At 38.1% G+C, this 17,464-nt stretch overlaps 1 protein-coding gene and 1 pseudogene across 1 annotated transcript; one reads left to right on the top strand and one right to left on the bottom strand.

Annotated features, from left to right (window-relative positions):
- Positions 1–4,382: 4,382 nt before the first annotated feature.
- On the top strand, positions 4,383–5,704 carry LOC149051136 (uncharacterized; the record flags this gene model as incomplete). Its single annotated transcript, XM_089193831.1, has 1 exon — positions 4,383–5,704. A coding segment is annotated over one exon (792 nt), but the record flags the coding sequence as incomplete, so codon positions are not given.
- Positions 5,705–13,156: 7,452 nt separating this feature from the next.
- Positions 13,157–13,906, bottom strand: LOC149051137 (uncharacterized; annotated as a pseudogene).
- Positions 13,907–17,464: the final 3,558 nt, after the last annotated feature.

Consider the following 17,464-nt stretch of genomic DNA (forward strand, 5'->3'; position numbering starts at 1 on the left):
ATTGTTCGTTAAACTTACCTTTCCTACATTCTCATGCGACCATTTCTTCCAACAATTCAAACACTACAACTGGTGTTCGAGTTCCCCTCGTCGATTCCACCGTAAGAAATAACCTGTGCCACTCAAGCTTCGACTCGAATGTTAAGTACGAATCAAATTACATAACTGCTGCATATTCGAGGCAATATCACGCTGGTATTTTGATTTTCGGATCGACAAGAACGATGATTAGGAAGCGATCGCCACATCATAAACCATGGTGACCTTTGACAAGCCGCTGAGTGAAAACAGTATAGCACGGGGTGGGGTGGGTGGCGGGCTTATCGTCATAAGATACTCGAATACATGCTTAAAAAGCTTTAGGAATTCCATTCTAAACACTGAAGGCATGCTTCGTGGTATAGACAACTTTTATTTTATTCTCATAACTTTCTCCTTTAAATTAGAACTGGTATAATTAAGTTATTAACAAGTCTCTGTACGAATCAAATATTTTTGGAAATAAAACATATCAAACTCTTTCCCCAGCGCGACGAACATTTGTTTTTCTCGGTTCCAGGTGTACGCGACCACTAACCCTAAGTAATGCGCATGCTCTCCGTTGCGAATTTTCAAAATGGCGGACAGGTCAAAGAGGGAAATAAAGAAGCAAAGCGATTTTACAATAAATACTTAACATACACCCCCGTTAGAAAGGCGAATCCACGATAGAAAGATACAAAACTGTATGATATTGAGATCAGGGAGGTTGACAAAATCAACAAGAGAGGTTGAAAATTTATTACGTTGGCTATAGCACATGCTTCGATGGATAGACACCCTTCAGGGCCGATAGAGGATCTGGATATTTTCCGTTTGTTCGCAGCGAAAAGCTGTTCATTCCCTCGGAAAACTCTCTAGAGGATAGAAAAGAATCGTTCCATGGCCAACTTGTTCGTGAAATAAAGAAAAAGCTTTGGTCTGGGCGGCGAGAGGACCCTGATATAAACATAGACCTTAATGTTGACCAATACATTTTCATGGAAGGTCTTGGGAGTGTTTTGCCCGGCGTTCTTCAAAGAGGGAAGATGGTTTACCAGTTGGAGTCAAATAGGGTGCCTGATTCATATCTGGGGCTGAAGTGGGATGAAAGAATTTTAAATGTAGCTGGAGATTTTGCCTATGTTATTCCAGGAACTATTAAGTATTGGCTGGGACAAAGAAGTCCAATCATTGAATGCAAGCTCATCATTGTAGGTGTTCTTAACCCTTTCATAACCTGCTGCCTCCAGGAACTGAATCCTGTTTTTCTTCAGAAACAGTTGTTTGAGGGCATTAACCCCTTTGTGATTTGTGGATCTGAAGAAATCTTTAGAAGCTCTACTATTGTATTTTTCCAAGCCTTGCTGTGTGTAATATGCTATGTTTTGATAAAGTTACAGGAACTCAGGAACATGATAACATAGTGCATGCATGTAGGGATTGACATCTTTTGCTTGGTAAACTTTGAGAAAGTGCTCAAACTATGATTTGATATTTCTTTGCAGTTCAAGAATACCCTCTTCAAATGTAAAATGTAGCTTCAAATCACCAATTATGTCCATAAATTTAGCCCAGATCCCTTGTATGTCTTTGTTTTGACTGCAATGATGGACAAGCATAGGTTGGAATGTTTATATTCTGGAAGAGTTTCAACTTTTCTGGTTCAGTAAGATCTCTATATTCCAGCTTTTTGCTCTCTTTGTTGATTCTAAAATTAAAAGTGATTCCCATACTTTTAATATAAATTCTTCATAACATGCCAGGTGTTTATATTTATCCCTTGGGAATCCATCAGAGGTTTTTTTCTCAATAGCATCACTTCTTCTCAGCTCTCTTATGAACAAGTCAATCAAAACATCTGAAATCCTCAGAAAAAAAAATGTAATGTATCTATGATGACATGGTCCATAGATATAAAATCAAATAATGGTTGCGCCTTACAGTTTAATTTCTTTCCAGTGGAAAACCTTGCTATTTTGGTGACAGTTTTAGCACCAAATTTGGGGTCATTAATTGACCATGTTTTGCTTGTGTCCCACCGTTGCTCCCTGGGACACTTGCACCACACACAAGCAGAATCACGGTCATTTGCCCTGCCTAAACCACATACCAGTGCTAAAAATTTCAAATCTCCATCTAAAAAGTATTCAATTTTATAGGTGCAATTATTTGCACTCATCTCCTTTAAGTTTGACATTTCCATTTGAAGGTCTGCTAAGCTGTCTCTCAGATTATCATGTGTCTCTGTAGTTTTGATAACAGCAAGTATATAATTTCCCTTCACACCCATTGCCACATCCTTTTCATGGAGAATAGTAAAAGTGAAGTTGACAACTGTAAGCCCCTTTCTAATATTTGTAGCATCACCACTAAGCTTGATCTTAATAGTTTCTCCATCATTGATTTCTCCATTCTTCTGAAGCCTAACAATGTGCTCTTGCAAGCTTTCTGCAAATCCTGACTGAACAACTTCAGCATCTCCTGGTGTTGGTTTCAAGTTCCATTTACTGTTTAGCTCATTAATTTGCTTCTTGATGGAATATATATTGGGGAGATCATTAGCCTTAATGGCAATTTCATGCCAGGCCTCATTTGAAATAATGAATTTATCTTTAAGGTAGAGCCACATATTTATGTTATCAATGTCATCATTATTAAGGGCCTTTGGGTCAGACTCTGTAAATGGCAGCTCTCCCTCTCCAACAAGATTGAAAGTTTCATATTGATTAGTCTCAGTGTTGAGGACTTCAATTTTGGTTGCAACAAAACTGTACAGCCCAAGAAAGGAGAGTGTAGTTTGGCAACTACTACTCTTTTGATGGTGCTTGGAATAGTCATTGAACTTCTTCTTAGCTGGGCCTCTACCTTTTTTCCCATTTGTAATCACTTTTTGGCCAACTGAATAAATTTGTTATTTTAGAAGGCCCCTTTCTTCTCAGCTTTCTCGAAAGCTTCTCGGGATTTTTTATCCACTCGCAATCGCTTTGCCTTCTCCTGTACCAACGATTCTTCTAATTTTATTTTTTCTTCCCTCAACTGGCTGTTCTCATCTTTAAGCTGATGTACATCAACCTCGTTGTAATACACCTTAAATCGATACCGAGGGCCCGTTTCCAAATTGCTAAGAAGTGCATTTAGTTGCCGCGATTACTAGCTTTCTTGACAGCTTTCTGAAAACAGAATATTTTCTTTCTGAAGACTTCTGATATATGGCTATTGATTATTATACCTCGTATACCTGATTGCTCAAACACTTTGTTTACAATTATTGAAAGGACCGACTCATGGTTTTCTCTGAAAACTTCTTTGCTTTGAAATAGTATATATTAGTAAGCTGAAACGAAAAATTAATCAGGGAAGTTTACGAAAAATCCAGCGAACAAGCTTAAAAAAGGCATTTATTTAGACTTCATACTGCGATGAACTTCACAAATCTTACTTGTTTATCTCGTAAGTAAACAATGGCAGATTGATTCCCGAAGTGCTTTCTGAGTTTCCCGATCCCTCTCCTACTGCTTTCACGCTCACAAAACAGGAAAAAATTAAAAGGAGGAAGATACAGCTGTTTTGAAACGCCATCTGACGAGGGTAAATCTGCTTTTTGTTCGACACTTTACATATCAAAACAAAGGAAATTTGTTCCTCTTTTCGATTCTGGCGGTACATTTTTAAATTGCGCTTGCGTAAAAGGGATATCGCCCGAGACGCTTCGCTCGGTTGTGTTTTGAACAAAAACGCCTTGTTAATTTCACGCAACCGCTCGGAGAAAAGGTTCAAATGACGAGGGTAAAGCTTTACCTTCAAGTTAGAAAATTAGCGAAATAGAAAGCCACAATATTGTAGTTTAATATTTCAGAGGTACATTGAGTGCTTTTTCCGTAGAGAACTCGCACAATGGTAAAATGTTCGAAAATTATACTCGATTTGAGTGGGGCGTTGAAGTGGGCGTGGTCACTATATTCATGTTAAGACTATTTGTATCCCGTGAGTTTGATATGTTTCAACCCCCATTCAAATTTTGCATGCAGTTAGACACTCAGGGGGGGATACACAAAAATGCCCTTTTTAAAGGTCGCAGCACCATTGTTGCCATGGTAACAACGGCTGCTTATTATGGGCCTGGGGCCACATTTTCATACAAAAACGTCGCCAAAAAAGAGTGAAATGTAAATACAACATTACAAATGGCTACCATACATAGTAACATCCTTTGTCTTGACTTTGATACATTTAATATTCCCTGTGATTGAATGTGAACACACCAATAGATTATTCATCTCGGTACAATTTCGGTCATTTTTGAGACAAAGATATTTCGAATCATCTGAAAACTGTCAGAAAATTTAAAAAAATTGAACTGAATTGACACGCTTGTTTCCAGGAAAAATGGTGTTACTAGCATTGATGTTTACAGAAAGCCGACACGCACAGATAGATATCTGGATTTTTCTTCACATCATGAATTAAAACATATAGTCGGTGCGGCCTCGACCCTTCTATTCCGTGCAGCCAACCTTCCGAGCACCATTGAAGGTAAAAGACGCGAGACTAGCCACGTTGCCGAAGCCTTAAAAGCTAATGGCTTCCCATCTATAGTTATTTCCAACATTATAAAAAAGAAGTCAGCTCCGACGACTCCTACACCGGAAGAGTTAGTGTCCATGTTCTCCAAATGGGCCGATCCATCAGACACATCTCTGGGTTTCGCTTGTCTTCCCTACATCAGCCGCCTGACTGAGCCCCTTACCAGATTACTTCGTAAAAATGACATTCGTGTGGTTAGCAAACCAGCTAAAACCCTGCAACAAGAATTCCCGTCACCTAAGTTTAGGCAGCCCTTAGATCTACAATGCAATGTTGTCTACAAAATTCCGTGCTCTGACTGCTGTTGGAGTTATGTAGGAGAAACTGGCAGATGCTTTAAAACCCGGAGAAAGGAACATCAACGAAATCTTAAAAACTATACGAGTGGCTCGAACATTGCCAACCATGCGTGGGAAAACAATCACGCGATTGACTTTGAGGGCGCTACCGTGATAGACAAAGGCAATTACCGCGTCCGAAAAACACTAGAATCTTGGCATACCGCAAAAACTGTCAGCGCAGACAAAAATTCTAAACCGTTACCAAGACAATATTCTATCTTATTGTAATTTGATTTTGTTTTATTGTCCATTTTTTAGCTTTCCACACTTCTATTGTATTTTTTAGTTCTTAATTTTTTCTCACCCTCCCCTCTATATATTAAAGGCTATAGTATAATAGCCAAAAGCTCATATTTTAAAGCCTTTTTAACCAGAGAACGTTCTTTACCTTTTTTACTATGTCAGAAAATTGTTAGAAAATTTGCATAAGATATGATGAGGAGAAACTTATTACCGCCGCAGTGCAATCGAGTCAATCAATGTTTCCTTCCATGTCTTGATGAAGAAAAACTCATAACAAAGTGCGAAATAAAATATTTAATGAAATCATTATGTCATAATTCCACCTTTCAAACAACTTATTATCCACACGTAAATCGTAACTTGTCACTTGAACGAAACGCCCCATGGTTAATATCTAATCTGGATTGCTTCATGTCCTTCAGGAAAAAGAACAGCGATTTCATCACCATTATTTTCCATACTTTTCTCCCGGATATCTTTTACAAGCTTAAAGATGAAAATAACGCAATATCCCAGTGATTTACAAGAGAGGAAGTAAAAGGTCTCTTTAATTTTCCCCTGAGGTGGCCGGCTCATAAGGAAGAAAAAGGAGATCGCTCAGTCCAATAACGTTGGTCTATAGAGATTATCAAGCTATTAACTGAGAAGTTAAGAGGTTTTCTTTTTTGTTTTTTGGTTGGTTTTACATAGAATGCGCAGAAATCTGCTGATATTTCCAAAAATGTCCATTTCTCGTCTTCTTGGGGGCGATCGATGGAAACTTTATGGAGAAATACAGCGTCACGCTATCCTGACAACGTATATGTTTATGACAAACGACCGGTGTGACGATACTTTCGTGTAGATCAGCCGACTTCAACATGTTTCAAATGACATACAAGTATATCAGTGTACCTTCAGAGGACTTCGGATCGCTCAAATTCCCATGAAAGAAGGTGCGGCACTCGGAATCTGGATGATATGCACACGATTTGAGGTATATGTTTGTAGTTACGTCGAGTAGTCCTTCATGAAGGTTGATCAATTTTTTTTAAAAGATGACAACCAGAGGCGAGATTTCTTTTCGGGATATTGCTCATAAGATAACATTCTTCCAAAGCCGTGCATGTTTCACCTTTCTGAAACATTTGTTGTTGAAAACATTAGATGTAAACATCGCCAAATTATGCAATATCTGATTTTGAGCTTTTTTCGCGAATTTCCCCTTTGCAAAGTAGAGGCAGGCCCCCAGAGATTTTTACATATTTAAAAACAAGAATATTATAACCAGCAAGTTGGGTAGTTTCAGTTCCAGAATCGGTATACTTTTGAAGAAATTCGGATAAACATTTTCCCTGTTTTACCCGACAACAAAAATGACCGAAACTGTACCGAGATGAATGATCTATTGGTGTGTTCACATTCACTCTCAGGGAAAATTGAATGAACCAAAGTGAAGACGAATGATGTTACTATGTATGGTAGAGGTGCCAATTTGTAATGTTGTATTTAGCTTGACATAGAGAAATAAACATTTCACTCATTTTTTGCGACGTTTTTGTATGAAAATGAGGCCCCAGGCCTCGAACAAGCAGCCGCTGTTACCATGGCCACAAGAAAGTTGCGGCCTTTAAAAAGGGTATTTTTGTGCATCCCCGCTGAGTGCCTAACTGCATGCAAAATTTGAATGGGGGCTGAAAATTTTTATTTCCTAAGATGTTTGATTCTTACAGAGACTTGTTCTTAACAGTGCGTAAAGATTAAGCCAGATGCATGTCTGTACACAGCAGTCGAAGCCAACGTAATTACCTGTAATTGTTTTTATATCGAGAATTCAGCAATTTCCCGCCTTCAACCATCAGGTACATGATAGTGTGTTCCCTAATTATTCCTTCACAAGGAGTCATTTTCTCCGAGGTTGGTTCCCAGCCATGCGTCCTGTTTTGCGTGACAGGCCCGTCGATGGGAAAGTTGCCTCTTTCAAAATTGGTTTTGTGCACGAGAGTGTTGCCTCTGAGTAAAACACATTTCAGAACGCAAAATGAGTAAAACATAAATGAGCAGCTGTGTAAGAAAATTTTGATTCCACCCACAGGCAGCCCAAGCTGTGATAAGATCATCTTGCGCAGTAACAGTCATGGCGGAATTATAAGAGTTTGTATGGGAATATGTACGACCGCTCTAAGGACTGAACAAATACGTCAATTTCTCAATAAAAATACCTCACCTTACTTCCACAGCGTATCGCCTGTTATCTGACCGCTTACTTTGATGAAAAAAACCCATTTTGGCGAGTTGTCCATTTCGGGGTTTTCCACGTACATAAAAAAAGCCCTTACGTACAAAAAAAGAAAGGGAGACCAGACGAGTGACAATCCTTGTAATTATTTTTCGAACCGCTACCTTTGTGGGTGATATTCAACGTTTCAATGAATTGGCAAGTTGAGGCCGAAATCGTTTACAAGGCGGAGTTTTACGATTACATGGTTTAGTGTAACGATAAGGTTTGAAAACTTGATTGATCGAAAAAAGTGTAATCACCGAGTTGCAATTCGCTTACTTGCTTTGAATGAGACATCTTGAGATCCACTTTACAACCATAGACGTGACCCTTGGCTAAGCGGGAAGAGCATTTACGCGGCTATGAAATGCAGTGTACTGAGACTACAAATGACCCACTTTGACACTTTCCTGAATTCTGTTTTGTCTTGTGCTATCTAATGCTCGACTTAAAGAAACCAAAACCACTTAAATGCACCACTACGTGCACCAGTTTGGAGGATTCCCCTTAAAAAAATTTACCCGTTTCCGCCCCGCATTATGTAGCCATACGGCAAATTATACAACTACATGATGTATCTGTCGAAGCTGGAGTTGAACAAGTCTGCTACGTGAATAATGTTTTGATAAAAACGCCTCATCATACTGCAAAATAAAGGGATTTTTGTCTTTACAAGTATATTACAGGTATGTCTAATAGACAAAAATAAAAACGCCGTATCACACTGCAAAATAAAGGATTTTTGTCTGTACAAGTATAATACAGGTATGTCTAATAGACAATTTCAAAAAGGTACGTGAAGGATTTTCGTTAATTGTACCGCTGCGATCCAGTTTGTAAGAAAGATTCTTTATTTATCTCTTGTCTAGACTTTGCATGATATTGCTGTTACTGTTTGGTAAATTCCATTTCGGTCTTTCAATTTGGTTGCTATTTTTCTCCGATCTATTATCAGGGCTCTTCTGAATACTCCGTAAATTTCACTTTTACCCTAAAAATATTAGGGTTACTTTTAAAAAGGTTTTCAATCCTATAATTTTTTTTAACGAATGAGTACTTTCTGGCATACGTGAGTAAGGTGTTAAAAATTTATTGGACTGGCAGGATGCTGATCTTTTACAAGTATGCACCAGAACAGTGGATAGCGTTGAAGGCGCGTTCTGACCGGCTACTGCACTCTGAACTGATCCTTTGTTATTCTTTAAAGGGTAACTGACGGCTAAAAGGTCGCTTTTTCGGAATACCGTCTTAACGCCTCAAATAGCACATTGAAACAGATACAAGGTGCTTGGTATGCCTCTTTGTGCCTTTTTTCGCCGAGAAAACGGTCCTCATTGCAGCTTCGTGAGTCATCTGCCGTAAACGCTTCGATTTTAATCATGTGACCTTGTACGTCACGCGTGTGTACATTATGCAAAGTAAATATGGCGGATGGTAACTCGAGTAAAAGTAGTTCTATTTCGGGGTCTGATTATTCGGATTTTGAGGCCTCGATGGAGAGTGAACATAATGAAGGGGCTTATCAACCTGCTGGTGAAATGAGGTCCTCGCGATTTGAACCACCTGGACGAACCTAAAATATATCGCGAGAGTCAAAGGAGGACCGTGGGCCCTTGAGCCGCGGCCGCTTCAATAGTACATTCAATTAAGTGCAATACTTCAATTAGTACAGAGTGTTAGTGTGGAGATTGCCAATCAATGTGGAGGGAGAAAGAAAACATCTCTTTCCAAAAAGTAGATGTGGTCAAAAATAAAAATTTGGAGGATGTTACAGCGGAACAGTTGCAGGCAGAAGCCAGATGTATTGTCCAGCATCCAGCGTTAGAGGAAACTGGTGAAGGCTGACTCCGTCTGCATTTTTTGGGTACAAAAAATCACTATACAGCGCTTCCCTGGCTTTCGTTTTCTTCATTTTACATCCTGTTGTTTTCCGTCCATCTTGTAAATGTCAACACGGCTAAGAGTGGTACAGGTTTGGATAACTTGAGGGTGAACATATATCTATTTTAAAGTTCAGGTCGTAAATTTAGAAACATTACGTGCTTGTTATTTCCGTAGCACGAGTTTGTCGCTGACTCGGTTCCTTTTTATCACCAAAGCACTGCGTTTTAACCGGTAGGGTCTCAGGCTGTCGGCTTGCTTTAGTTACGATAAATGAGCAGGAGTAATTTACTGTTCACTCAGCTGACAGTTGTACATTTTTGAAACGAGTAACCTTTCATTGAACTTAGGCACACGAATGTGCTATATATATATATGCTTCTCAATGCCAGTTGTAATCATTCTTGGAGCTCTCTCAGCTAGAGACGATGCTTTAGGGTCAAAAGCTGTCGGCTTGTTTTGGTTACGATAGACGAGCGTGAGCAATTTACTGTTCACTCAGATGACAGTTGTACATTTTTGAAACGAGTAACCTTTCATTGAACTTAAGCACACGAATATGCTATATATATATATATATATATATATATATATATATAACTAACTGCAGACAGTACTGTTTCGGCCTTCTGGGCCTCATCAGTGCAGTGCTGATGCTAGGATGAGGTAAGGCTATATAGCCACCCAAAGTGATCTCACATGTGTGGTATCATCTAAGCCATGCCAGAGTGCTCAAACTAGATAAACTAGTGAGCATGCATAATGCTAGCAGCAATGACTCATCCTAGTAGAGTGCTCAATTTGGACATGAAAGCAAAGCTTTGTATGCCGCAGAGCTATATAACTATATATATATATATATATATATATTGCATACTCACTAGTTCTTCTAGTTTGAGCACTCTGGCATGGCTTAAGTGATCCCACATGTGTGAGATCACTTGGGGTGGCTATATTGCCTTACCTCCATCCTAGCATCAGCACTGCACTGATGAGGCCCAGAAGGCCGAAACAGTACTGTCTGCAGTTAGTTATATATATATATATATATATATATATATATATATATATATATATATATATATAAATAAATATATGTATGCTCAATGCTAGTTGTAATCATTCCTGGAGGACTCTAAGTTAGAGACAAAAAGTGTTGAAGGAAATGAACAGAAAGTTACAACAGCAAAAAGTCTTTGTGCTATTCACCAGTCTCCGTAAAAAAAATAAAAAAGAATAATTCTTGGACATTTCCGGAACGTGAAAGAAGAGTTTCGTTCACGAAACCAGATGGCGACCACCCATAATCCGCGACAGTACTTAGCGCTTAGTCACGCTCACTCCAGAACCAATGGGCCTGAGGTCACAATGATATACACCGGACAAAATCTAAACTCCAATACTTTTCGGCATGGACTAAACATATCTTTATAAGTATATGATTCCATAATGGTTAGGAAGAACAAATTATGGGAATATATTTTTTTTACAGCTGTTTGGAATGGTGTGCAAATAACCTGCGACTCTGAATACAGAGAACCGATCCGTCGCCTTTCAATTATTCAACCTTCATTATTTAATTTCTCACTTCGTAGTTCATAGTCTCTAAATGGTGGCCTATGTCAGACTGGAAAAAAAATTTTTTTTTCGCTGGTAAATTCCGGCAGCAGCCGAACAGGGAGGGCGAAATTGTTACGTTCAGGTCTTGACATGACACTTTTCACTACCTTACACACGTGTGACGTATCACATCAAGTGACCTGCATTGAAACGTTTTTAAAATGGCCTTTAAGGATAACAATCAAAAAATCTTCATTGTACTCAGCAGGTAATTTAGTGTTGACAACTGAGTTGAAAACGTAAATTGGCCATCGTAAAGAGTAAAAAAGAGTTGACGTTTCGAGCGTCAGCCCCTCGTCAGAACGATTCTTTGTACTCACTCTTGATCAAAAAGATCATTCCAGACTCTTCTTGTATTATAAATGTATCTTTTGTTAACTTGTGTGAAGAAAGTATTAAACACAGATGGCAGACGTCTATTGTGAAAGTTATACATAAAGACTGCGATATTACGAAAAACAAGGTCAGGCAGTTTAACAATATTTAAGCATTTGAAAATTGGACTGGAATGCTCACGAAAGTCAACACTCGTATAGCTCTCTTTTGTGAAATGGAAAAAGGCTGGGTAGTTGAAGAAGAAGTGTAATTCCAAGAAATTAAACCATAGGTTAAGAAGGGATATATTAAAGCATAATATAGCTTAACCAGAATATCTGAATTCACATAATAACGAAGTTTAGAAAGATTCCCAATATTGCGCTTAATCTTTTCAGCATTGTGGCGTACTTGACTTTTCTAAGATAAATTAGAATATATTACAATACTTAGATATTTTTTCTGAGTACTCTTGGTTTAAGTTAATGCTATTTAAAGAGAGTATGATATGAAAGGGTAACTTTCTTCGTGGAGGGTGGAAAATGACGAAAGTCAACCAAGTATGAATATTTACTAGTTCATTGTTTACTTTGGATTCAAGGACTTTAAGATTTTTGCGTTTATAAAACAGATTGGCATCATCTACATATAAATGAAAATCTAGAATTTCAGAGTAGTAACTGAAATCATTTACATCTACAAGAAATGAAAGCGGGCCGAGAACTGAGCCTTGAGAAACACCACAAGACACAGGATGAGGATCAGACTCAGTTTGCCCCAAGGAAACATATTGATATCTGTCGTAAGATAGGAGATGAACCAATCCTTGGTAACACCACGAATGCCATAATAATCTAGTTTTTCAATCAAGATATTACGATTTACAGTATCAAAGGCTTTACTGAAATCCAAAAATATACTTCTAGAAAATTCCTGGCAGGATGCTTACGATAGCATGATCCGTGGAGTGTTTCCGCACGGAAGCAAAACTTCTTACAATAAATTACTTTTTTCTTCTCCAAAAATTCAAAATTTTTTTATGCATCAACTTTTCTAACAGCTTGCTGAATAGATAGAGAATAGAAATGAGACGATAATTATTTAAACTTGTTTGCACGCCCTTTTTAACAACAGGCGTTTATTTACACGAGGAATATACTTTGTCAAATTATTTCCAATATTAGCAAAAAAATTATTATAAGCATCAGCCATTGACTTAAAATCATTTAATTCAACATCCTCAACAGGTAATTTAGTGGGAGTAGAGCCAGATCTGGATTTAAGATTAACAAGTTGTCTTATCCCCTACCATACTCTCTTGGAATCAGACTTGCTTACATGGAAATAATTATTATAATAATTGTTTTTACTTACTTTTAATAAGTGATGAATTTTATTTCTATAAATCTTGAATTTGCTGTGATAATATACAGATTTAGCTGAAATATACTTCTTGAAAAGTTTATTTTTTATGTTGACTGAGACCCTGAAAGTGGTAGTTATCCATGGCTTAGATTTCATTCTTTATAAACGTTTAGAGAGTTGTATGAGAGGGATATGAACATCAATTATGCCTTTATGAGACTCTAGTGTAAAAGGAGTCAAAAATTATATTAGGATCAGGATTAACATGTAATACACCTTTCCCCGTTCGCTTTCCTTTTACTCGGAAGACGATAGCTCGTTGATGTATCCTCTTTTTTCAGGTCAACTCCTATCTTTCGACCGAGCTCCACTACAATTTCGTTCGTATCTTCCCGCGTGTCACTAGAAATCTCTGGAATACCCCGGATTTCCATGCAGTCTCGTCTCGATTATTGTTCAACTTTGTTAAATGATTCCTTTAAGACTTTTAGCTGGCTTGTAGTATCCAGGAGCTTACCCTTAGTAGTAGGGGAAAGGCGGGTTCTGGCTCATTTTTATTTTAGCTATTAATTTATGGCAAACATTCGATAAGTAGTACCTTTTTAAACAACATTATCAATATTTCACGTGCATATACTATTAAATTATTGAGAACTTTCGAGAATTAGTACCCGATTGCGTGTGTGTTCACTCTGTCTGGTAGAATGACTCGCTTATCATCATTGGCAGATAATGCGACTTTGTTGATCTCTTTCATGAAAATATCATGATTCCGACTTCGAAGGGTGTTCATTTTCCGATACTGTTTTCCACCACCGAACAGACATCTCTTATAGTCATCGAAGCTGATGGTACTCTCCACTACTCCCTTTTTGACTCCCTTACACTTTTTCATCTCACCTCCTCCATCAAACATCCTGTAGCTATAAAGTTTTGCTCTCAAACCGACAAACTCCTCAATGATTTTTCCACCTGCCTCATCTTTGAACTTTCCAATAACTTTTTTGTTCACTTGCGGTAACCCAGAAGAATGATCTTTCGGAATGTTACTTGTGTCAAACAGACAATCTACATCATCAATTATATCTTTCTAAAAATCTTCAGTCTGAATCTCATAGCAAAGACTATCTGTATCAGTGAAAAGAAGCTTTGCTCTATCTCCATACTTGGATTTTACATAGTTGTAATGAAAGTCATACATCAAAACCTTGCTGAGATCGAGGATACACATTCCGAGATAGACAGGTTTGTTGAAATAAACCTCTGTCTTTCTCATCTCTATTGCACAAAGATTCTCGGAAAATATGGTACAATGTTTGAAGTTGGGTCTCTTTGCCAACATTCTCCCCTTCTCTTCTGAGTTGACAAGTCTGACATCAACCCGTTTCCGAATGTTTTCCATCGTCTTGCCTTAGACAGAGTTGTTCATAAGTTTGAAAAAGTCTTTCTCGAAATCGTTGTCAGCTTTGGTTCTTAACTCTGTATTGAGATCGATGTATCTCTTCATCCACTCTCGCTCTTCAAACCTGATGATGCGATGAATCTTTCCAATCTCTATTCCAAGACTCATGTAAAGCTTCAAAGTCTCATGATGGATGATGTATTTTTTCTTTTCATTCAAGGTGCAGAGAAGTTTTTTTACTTTCCCAACCGACAAATTCTCAGGAGCGAGAGGATAGTCGTCAAAGTGATCTTTTAACTCTTCCTTGACTTCCAAATCAACTTCGAGAATGCAAGGAAAATTTTTCCACTCGTCAAAGTCTTTCTCATCAACCCATCTAAAACCATGTGTTGGTAGACTCTTACTCATCGCCCAACCGTAGAGGTTGTTTGCGTCAAGATATGTGATGAACTTTGAAGGTTTAGAGGGGTCAAACTTCTCACCCATGTATCTGTTGTTCGCTTTTGAGTACCTTGTTGGAATCATGGAAATCCCACCACGAATACCTTTCTCAAACATATGTAACATGTTCGGATCACTCAACAACTAAAGCTTTATCTTTGTCAACTTGAGACATGCATCCCAGGCCAACCCAGGCGCGGTGTAGTACCAGCAGGGGTCGAGATCGTAGTTCTCTTTGCAAACCTTTCGAAAGTTTTCAAAAACATCACACAGCAATAGAACATCACTTCGATTATAAAGATTGTGATAGTCTCGCATCGTCTTCATTCCGAAGGTTTTTCACACCCTCTGCGCATGCTCATACTCTTCTTTAGTTATTCCACTTCCACTGAGAATAGAGAAGAAAGCTTCGATCGGTGGAAGTTCAGTTTCATCTAATTTATCGATAGAATCTAACCACTCGTAAGGATAGACACCCTTTCTTTTTAAAATATCAAGCTTCTCTCCATCAAAGTATCTTTTTGTATTCTCAAAAGAGTCATCCTTTTTGACGAGGTTGTTGACAAGCTTTGCAAGGCTGGAAGCCATGAATTTGAAGCTGTCAATAAATCTCAACTCTCTCTCTTAACAGCAACGTCTTTGTTTTCTTTCTCGTTAAAAAACTTGTCAACGATGATGCTCTTTGTGAAGTTGATGTATTTTTCTGTGTTGTTGGGAATGCAATTGATTTCACCTTCTGAAACACCGAGATTTCTGACAAAGAGATGTGCGTCATAATTTGCCAAGTTGTGGAAGACAACAGGAGTGAAATTTGGTCGTCTAAATCTCAGGTTGCAAATATTATGTGCAGCTCCTCGAAATTTGCCGGTATAATGACAATGATCACGAACTTTTTCATCTCTCATCTCGAAAGCTCCTCCGCATAACCAACAACACTTCGCCTTTTCAAAGACCTCAACATCTTTGTTCGTGAAGATCATCTCTTTTGGGGGGTGGTTTTTGTATATTGCCTTAACCTCCTCTTCAAGCATGTCAACAAATATCTGCGCAACATCTTCATCTTCAGACTTTGCTGTATATTCAACCAGTTTCGAATGTCTGTCATCGAAAGAACATTTGACAAAGTAACAAAAACTCACCGGGATATGTTTCTGCTTCTTCTCAGTATAACAATTCATAGGATTCGGTTGAACGGTGTGTAAAGGTTTGATGATCGACTCAAAGTCAGCATAGATGACGAATGGCATATCCATCTTCTTGTGGTGGTTCTTGAAAGAAAGAAAAGTTTCATCTCTCGGCATTTTTTCTCTCACAGCCTCATGATCTCGACAGAGTTCACGGTGGGTGTCAAACACTTTCTGAGTTCCGAAATAATTTAGACATCTATCACAGATAAACTTCTTATTTTTCTTTTTTGATAGATCACTTGATACAAGCCTACTTAAATCTTTGATAAGACAGTAATGCTGTTTCTCACCATCACATAACAGAAGAAGATGAATGCGGGACTTGATGCTCTCAACATTGCTCACTCTCAAGGGTTTGAGTCCTCCTTCGTAGATGTAAACGTTGACAGCAAGACTTGGATTCAAAATTTCGAAACGGTGAATATCCTTTACGGTGAGTGGAAACTTAAGCCCACCCCAATTCAATTTCTTTGCCTGCTCTCTCAAAACTTTTGTCACACGCTCAGCATTTTTCACAACAGGATTCAAAGCTCTTGTAACACACCATTTGAAACATTCGTCATCTTCATTCTTTATGTTTATGATAGCCTTTTTTCTCGCAAGATTATTTGGTAGCTTAATGTATGATGAACCATTCAAAGGAGTATATTTCACCGTATGCAAATCTAAACCCTCAATCGAATGGAGAACCCATCCACTTCCTTCTCTCGTAAACTTAGCCAAACTCTCTCTTATTTTGTCAACACCTCTCTGATAAATATCTTCTCTATCAGTCTCTTCAAATACAATCTCTACGAAAGATTTAAAATATACAAGCTTTACCGTAGTCTCACCTGTCGCAATGTTTGTCTTTGACATGTTACACCTCAGAACGAACTCTATCTTGATATTCTTCTGCGTTTGCAGAAAGTTGATAACAATCGGTTTCACAGCCTGAAGAAATCCCAACACCCCATAACCTTTCACCCCATCAATCGTATATTTTTTTGTGAATTGTTTCAATGCAGACTTGCTCTCAACAAGTGTGAAACTGGGCTGAGTTCTTTTCTTGTAGAGGTCAGCGATATGTGTTTTGAAATCTTTCAATTTGTCATCAACTACAACTCTCGGTGCATCGATCTCTTTCAACCACTGGCTCCAATCCTCTATCACTCTCTTCCCATCATCGACAGCTTTCTTATTCTTCTTTACGAGTGCTGGCTTCACTGGACTCAAGATTTTCTGAGATTTTGGTATCTCATGTGTAGGAATAGGAGCATCGAGTAAATTTACTCTTGATGGTGTTGATTGATTTATGAATTCAATAAGCTCTGCTTTTCGAAGCTTTGAGTATCCACGAAGGCCTCTCTCTTTTGCAATCTGGCGAAGTTGTACGACAGTATTTCTATCCATTTTATTATTAAGTTATTTTTTTTAAACCATTTTTTTAAAATTTTTTTCATCACTCGGTTTAAGTGATGAAAACATGCTTTAATCTTTACACTTCTTCAATGTATAACTTTCAAATCTGAGCTTGTATTTTATCCCATCAATAACTATTGTGTCTTTTTTTTTGGCGATTCTATAACCAAATCTTCCAGAATTTACGTTAAAATGTTTCGCAGCGGCATTTATTGAGGGAAAAACAAGTTCTTCTCCTTCTGAATCAACAGGTTGAAGTGTTACTCTTTTCTTCACACCTGTAAATTTTGCACGAGGAGGTGGAGGAGGAGGAGGGTTTTTAATTAACTCAATCAATTGTTTTTTTTTTAGTTTATAACGACCTTTCAAACCCATCTCTTTCGCTATTTCCATGAGTGCAGGT

This window comes from Pocillopora damicornis, chromosome 2 (genome assembly GCF_964200805.1).
Source record: "Pocillopora damicornis chromosome 2, jaPocDami1.2, whole genome shotgun sequence".
In the NCBI taxonomy this organism is placed as follows: domain Eukaryota; kingdom Metazoa; phylum Cnidaria; class Anthozoa; order Scleractinia; family Pocilloporidae; genus Pocillopora; species Pocillopora damicornis.